A 7,346-nucleotide genomic window follows, 5' to 3' on the forward strand; every position below is an offset into this window, starting at 1 on the left:
GTGCTAATACAAACTCTTGTATTTTTTTTTTTTTTTTTTCGGTTAGATTCTTATTTATTGGGTTTAAGATTTTGTATGAGCCTAATCATAATTATAGACAGCTACTGAAATTGTTTCATCAGGTGTTATATTGTTGATATGATAATTTGAATCAAACCTTTGTAATGTTTGAGTGGTGTGTTGTAATATTTAATTGGAGTGTGATAAATAATTTAAGAAATTAATGTGTAATAAGTAAAAGTTAGATTTTAATAATAGCTCTCTTTTGAAATTTAAGTATAATGTTTTTCTTTAATTATCTATTATCACAAATTATTGAAATAGACCGAATGTTACACCACTAAATATTTGAAATTATAAGTATAACATTTTTTATTTGTATGACACAAACTTTCAGCCTTGATCATTTAATTTGATTTTCAATAATGTGCATTTTACACGTTAAGAACTGATTTGGTTTGAGATATATAATCGTTGGATCCAAAAACTCGTTTACATCGGTCAATAAATTATAAGAGCTGCTATTGCCGCATCAACTTTTACTGATGCTACACTAATTCTTATGTAAATTATTGAAGAATTGCACAAAGTTGGTGTGGCAATAGTAACTCTCTAAATTATTGATGGAGATTAGCGGTACAGATAGGTGGCGAAAAAGGTCTTTTAAAACAGCGCCGAAGCACGAGATACTTGCTCGACAAGACATTGTGTTTGGATAAGAGGATTGAATAACATGGTCTTGTACTCTTCATATGATGACAGGGTTCTTACCTCTCACCTTCAATGGCGGCCTTCTGTTCTGCTCCCCTCTTCACTCCTCCTCCAATTATCGCTCTGCACCTGTCTTCAAGTAAGTCCATATCTTCAAATCTACACTTATTTCTTCAATTTCGTGATTTGAATTTTTTTTCTCCCTTTTTTGAGATGTAATTTCTTTGTTGATGGATAAAAATGGAATATTTTTTTTTCTATAATTAGTGTATAAATTAAGGTCGAACCACTTCTGGGTATTTTGATTAATGACCAGAGACGAAGGAAAATCTAGAAAAGGAGGAATTTTTACGAGCGGAAGCTTGTGAATTTTGAATTGCAGTTTGATGTTAAGGCCCTGTTTGGTTGGCAGTTTTTAATAATATGTTATAACGCTTTAAATTGCTCAAACAAACGGTCCGTAAAGTTTTTGACTTGTTAACTTCTCAGTTAAACTAAGTAAATAGGAATTCTACTTTTGTGTATTTTGGAGAGAAGTTTACACAACTTGAAGTTTAAAACTTGTCTGGATTTCCAATTATTTTTTTTTATATATACTAAAAATAATATATTTGTACTGTATACATGATGATCTAAATTGTTTATTCTCTTAATAGTGAGTCTGCAGATTCCCAATTCAATCATTAAAAGGTTTACTGAAGTAAAGAAAAGCAAATTTATTATTGGAGTTTTGGAGTTGTAGTATGGGATTCAACACCTCAACAATACTCCAATATTTTTATTTTTTGAAATGTTACAAATTATGGAGGAAAGCCAAGGAGAATTCTTTAGAAAATGCAACCGACATATGTGTCATTACCAGATTTTCCTGAAAACACCCAACTGAGTGGTTTGGGCCTTTGGGCATGTTTAAAAAGAAAAGCTAATTACAGCCTCAATTAGAAGAAACATTCAGGTTGAAGATCTTGAAAGAATGAGAGGAAGACCCAAAAAAATGTGAATGGAGATAGTGAAAGTAGATATAATAAGCTCACTTTCAATAACCTAATACTTGAGTCTAGACAGAGTAGAATGGAGGATTATGATTAATTTTGCCGACTCCGAATCTTTGGGATAAGGCTTTGTTGATGTTGTTGCTATTGTTGGGTCACCACTTGAATCAGCCAAACTGAAATTTGTAACAATTTGATGAATAAAAATGTCCGAACAAGAGCCAAGCAACTCGGCAAGAATCCATCGAACACCAATTTCACAACTCTACCTATCCCTACAACCCCACAACCGTGGCAAGGCATGAGCCTTATCTATAGTTGAGCTTTTTTTTTTTTTTTTTTCCAAAAGGGCTACACCCGTTCTCTTTTTTGGTGATTTTATCAATCACCAATCCTTGATAACCAAAAAATAATAATTTTGAGGGATGGAACAAATTCTTTAATATGTATGGAAATAACTAGATGCATCAGACAATGTAATTGATTTTTTGGATCATAGTGTTACTTTGAAGCTCATCTTTTTTTTTCAACTGTCTTTGTCTAGTTGGGGGATGCAGAGAAGCCAATATGCAAGCCTTACAAACCTGATTACTAGGAGGGGCAATGGCCTGGCATTTCAGGTCTTGGTGAATCCTAATGTATGTTTCAATTCAAAGCTTCTACATGTATAATTCCATTATTTCCTCTTGGTTTGGAGAAGGTGAAATTTTGTAGGTACCAAGAATGACTAATCAACTAGAATATGTTATCTCCATTAAAATCCTTTTGCTGATAAAAGAAAACTTATGTTCGTAACTAAGTACTCCGAATTACTTGAATTATATATGCTTGAAGGCATTTAAATTATTTGTACCGTAGATACCATTGTAATTGTGAAAAAACCACAATAGCAAAGATAACACAATCTCACAAAACAGAAGGATTTACGTGGCTCGGCAATGTGCCTACGTCCATGGAACAGAACAAGAACGATCACTGTTTTCTCTCTTAAGTTTTTCAGCCCTAGAGATTTCTATTTATATAACCAAGAGTTGCCAAAACAAGTAAAACTTCCCAAAATAGAAACCCCCAAAAATAGAAAACCCCGTAGCTCTGCGAAGCGCAACAAAATACAGGACATTTACACAACAGTAATGTGGGTTATGGTACAAGGACGACTACTCTTATTTCAGTGTCCAACAGAGGTTCGTGGGGTGTCTAACAAGACTCCTTTGAGAAACCCAAAATTATGGCACCTATATACACATGTATTACAAATGTACTATATCAGAAGTCATTTTTCATAGAAAATCATTATAAAATTGGTGACCCTGTCTTTTTTCTATTAGAAAAAATAAAAATAAAAATCATAGAAGCGTGTGTTTACATAGAATGTGAGTATTACTTTTTTTAGCTCAAAATTTTACTTACTATTATAGTCTTATATGTGTCCATTCATTTTTGGTTTGATAAGTTTTACTCAATGACATCCATGAAACACCACTCCAGTGTCCAATTCCATGCAACACAAGTCCAAGGCCTATAACCGAAATATTTAATGAAGGTGTCTGGTATTAAGATGTGGTAATTAGTTTCTATTGGATATCTCAAGTGATGAAATCCATCTAGTTGTCAAAATCCATGTTGAGTTACAATATAACAATCTGTCAGCTTGATTTCAAGCCAAATCCCATCGGGATGTGACCATCTCCAGTCTCTCCCCTCCCACGACATAGGCGAAAACCTTAGTTCTTCTTGGTTTATCTAACCAAAGAAAAATACAGTAGGGATGGGTGAATCTATATATGTGGTTTCAGAGCAGCGGAATGTTGGCTTCAGCTCCTTTTTTTAGCCCATTTGCAACCCTGTTATGTATTTCTAAAATTGAAGATGTCTTGTAATTCGAAGTAAAATGCAGCCCGGAAGACATTTATGGGCTTCAACAAGATATCTTTTTTATGTAGATTTTTTTTTGCTAAGCAAGCGAATTTAATGGTTAGTAATCAGGCGGTGAAGGCGGATTTTGAACTCAAGTTATGATATGACACTCACATACTCTGTAGATTGATTTGTTCGACACATTACTTGAAAAATCTAGATGTCTAGAAATGGTCTAGAAGAGAACATACACCTTGCCATACAAGTAGTTCATACAACATCGTCATGCAGTTTAGATACAAACATGTTTGCTTTCTGGTTCTTTAGAAATTATTATTTTTTCTTGTAATTACTACAGTTATGTTTCTTCATTATGTAGGTGTCTCCAGGGAAAGGAAATTCAACCAGGGAGATTATCATGGTTGACCCTTTGGAGGCCAAGAGGTTAGCTGCCAAGCAAATGCAAGAAATCCAAGCTAAAGAGAAACTCAAAGTGAGTCAAATTTCTTTCTAGAAATTTATATTTGAATCATTGTGACAAGCATTCTTTCTCTCAAAAATGAGTGTACAACTTTATATAGCGTACTAATATTCTGTTGGATTTAGTTTCATTAAAAAATAATTTCAGTTTTTAGCTTAAGGATTTTGTTTTTATTTGTTTTCATATCCCGTAGTTTGGTTGTACTTCAATTCTGTTCTTCTACAACCATAAAACTTAGCCAATTAATCCCAAATAACTAAATTAATATTAAATACTGATTATAAATTAAGGGAATTGTTCGTTATTATATGCACTTATCAATTACTTGAAAGTACATGTTTCGATCATTTGAATATTAGATGGCAAAATCTTTCATGAAATTATAGCATAGACAACCTTTTTTTTTTTGTGAACATAAGCATATGTGTTATTATATATCATTAATTGTGAAGGTTTACTACGTAGAACATATCTTTGGTTAAATACTTTGATGCATTTGGTGAAAATGTAAGATTGGAAATTATTATGGTTATATCATGAAGACGTTTGAGGAACTAACATAATATATTGGATAATTGAAACAAACCATATATAAGGTTAAGATACTTCAGCAGTCTGAACAAGATGAACCATGATACAATTATCGTTATCTTGTTAAAAATGTTAAAGAATTAGGTATGATGCACTGTAATAAGGTGTACTGAGATGCATCAAATCATTTATATGGAGATTACGATAAATCTCCTATTAGATTAGGATCTTATTATAAGAAATTTGATTAGATTAATATTAGATTGATTGTAATCTATCGAAAATCTAAGAATAAATTCAATTCCAGATTTAAGGAAATCTGGCTTTGTTCATAATTCTGGTTGATGGAATTATGTGACAACAGAGACAGCGTCGAATCGAAGCAATTAATGGAGCATGGGCGATGATCGGTCTCACAGCAGGTTTGGTCATTGAAGGTCACACTGGGAATAGCATTCTAACTCAGGTCAGTTGTTTTATTTTGTTAGGGTATGGGACTATATGAAGTTATTTTAATTTGGTAACCTGGAAATCGTTTCCTTCCTACAGTTGGCTGGATATTGGAGCGCCGTAATCAACCTATTTGCTCGATAATACATTTCCATGTGGAATTCGTCAAAATGGAACTGAAATTATATTCGATGCAGGAATCATTCTTTGGAGCTGAAATTGTTCGGAAAAAAATGAAGTTACCTTCACATTTTTGGTTCAGTCTAATTTAGCTTCACCTTGGTGGGAATATTTCTGTTTACGACACGTCGGGAAATAAAAGGCTGTCTCATTTTTTATGGTTTGTATTACAGGCTTAATCTGAGAAATCTTAAACATCAAGATAAATACCATGTTTCTAACTCGGTTCCGCCTCTCATCTCTTTCGTGGAAAGACCAAGTTGTCTTGGACGAGATTCACCATTTAACTCAGTTTACAATTGCTTATTCATAAATATTTATATTAAAATAATTATAATTTATTTAGAAAATAAGGTAGATTAGAATATGTTTAGATAATATAATCATATTTGATTTAGATAATAAATATTTCAAATTAAAAAAATTAATTATTTGAATTAAAATATACAAAATCCCGGTTGACTTGGATGTGCTTTACTGACTAGGCTGAGATTTTCAAAATATTGTCCGAGTCATCTCATTTGTCTCTCTAGATTTTATATATGTGAGATATTATGCCTATTCATCTTGGTCATGGATAAAATTGAGATGACTTGGGTTTTGAATGAGATGTAAAATCATAATAACTACTTCCATTACATACAAGATCTTGACATTTGATGACCCTTTCAGATTGAAAATTGACTTACAAATATGATTATGTAGTTTGTAAGACTGATCATGTAATTACTATAAGGAAAAATTGATTTGCATGATAAAGTTAATGATGTTTCAAAGTACATGCACGATTTATAAAACTGCACTGTTACAAACATAAATGAACATGACAAAAATAAAATCGAAGCTTGACTAATTATTCGATTCAAGCCTGAAAAGATAACCTGCAGAATCATAATCACCAAAATGACGTTGAGGTGCCTCAGATATTGGCGAAGTGAAGATTTAAGAAAGAAGAAGAAATTAGGGAGAAGTTTAAGAAATTTCTATTAATTTCTCAATTCGTAGCGACTTCCATCCCATGTAAACAAACCACTCATATTAGCTAAAAACTTAAAAAAAACAAAAATTCCTAATCCTAAACCAGTAAAACTAAAATTAGAAACTGGATTTTAAAAATTAACCTTTAAAAACTAAAAATTAGAAATTAGAAATTAGAATAAACTAAGATTATATCTCCTTGCTGGATATGCTCACATAGAGAACCTTGGGGAATGCATATTTGAATTCCCATGGAGAGAAAACCTTCATGAAGTAAGAAATCAACAGACCCGTGTACCTGTAAGAACACTTAACCCACACATCTCCAAATTCACTACCATCGATATATATATACCCAACTATATCACTACACATAGTGACAAGAAGAAAAACAAGTCGGCTTAAAGCATCGGCTACCTTGTTTTGTTGCCCAAATGTGTGCTTCAAAACAAATGAGAATTCTTGAAGGATAGAGATCCAATGAGCATGCGTATGGTTGGTATTAGAATTGTTATTGATGAATTTTAGAGTTTGATAATCCGCATACAAGATGAATTCCCTTTGGAAAAGGTAATGCTTCTAATGGCGCAATGCTTGAACCACAACAAAGAGCTCCAACTCATACCTTAACTTAGTTACACTAAATATATAATTTAATATAAAAAAAATTCAAAAATAAAAATTTACCTTCTTCAAAGTAATATTAAGCTCCAATCCATAGCTTATATGAAAAATATAAGAGCTTTATACAGCATGCATTAATTTTGAAATAATAGAATACTTTAAATCATCTACAATATATAAAAAAAATGAGAAGATAAATCTATTCCAAGTACCCATCAATTATATCCTAGTGGTTCTGGTTCATATTGGTTCAGTTCCACTTTAGACCTAATTTTAATCGGTTCCAATAAAGATAGAATCGGAGTTGGGATTTTCGATTTCGGTTCTAATTCAGTTTCTATTAGACAGGTGCCCATTGACACCTCTAGTGGGGGCAACCCTCTCATTGCAAACCAATTTTCAAGAATGAGTTAGCCCTAATGGACTTTTAACATGATATTAGAGTAGATGTACCTTATGGATGGGTCAAAATAATATCTCTAGCTCTGCGTGGAGGGGGAGAGTTGGGTGTTTCCACCCTTAGCGTTGAGGGAGTATTAGCA

The 7,346-nt window shown here is 32.5% G+C and overlaps 1 protein-coding gene across 3 annotated transcripts; it reads left to right on the forward strand.

The window, feature by feature from the left end:
- Window positions 1-691: 691 nt before the first annotated feature.
- LOC147392840 (uncharacterized) lies at window positions 692-5,435 on the forward strand. 3 transcript variants are annotated; one of them, XM_086456836.1, is made up of 5 exons: window positions 692-850; window positions 2,248-2,341; window positions 3,940-4,053; window positions 4,937-5,038; window positions 5,220-5,435. In XM_086456836.1, exons 1-5 carry the CDS (start codon window positions 753-755, stop codon window positions 5,292-5,294), a joined length of 483 nt encoding a protein of 160 aa, XP_086312962.1. In that variant the 5' UTR covers window positions 692-752; the 3' UTR covers window positions 5,295-5,435. The 3 variants fall into 3 exon arrangements, with proteins under 3 accessions (XP_086312962.1, XP_086312963.1, XP_086312964.1); XM_086456837.1 differs by having other exon boundaries at window positions 693-850; window positions 5,122-5,435; XM_086456838.1 differs by lacking the exon at window positions 2,248-2,341 and having other exon boundaries at window positions 718-850.
- Window positions 5,436-7,346: the final 1,911 nt, after the last annotated feature.

This window comes from Akebia trifoliata, chromosome 10 (genome assembly GCF_017979445.1).
Source record: "Akebia trifoliata isolate Shusen 1 chromosome 10, ASM1797944v1, whole genome shotgun sequence".
In the NCBI taxonomy this organism is placed as follows: Eukaryota; Viridiplantae; Streptophyta; class Magnoliopsida; order Ranunculales; family Lardizabalaceae; genus Akebia; species Akebia trifoliata.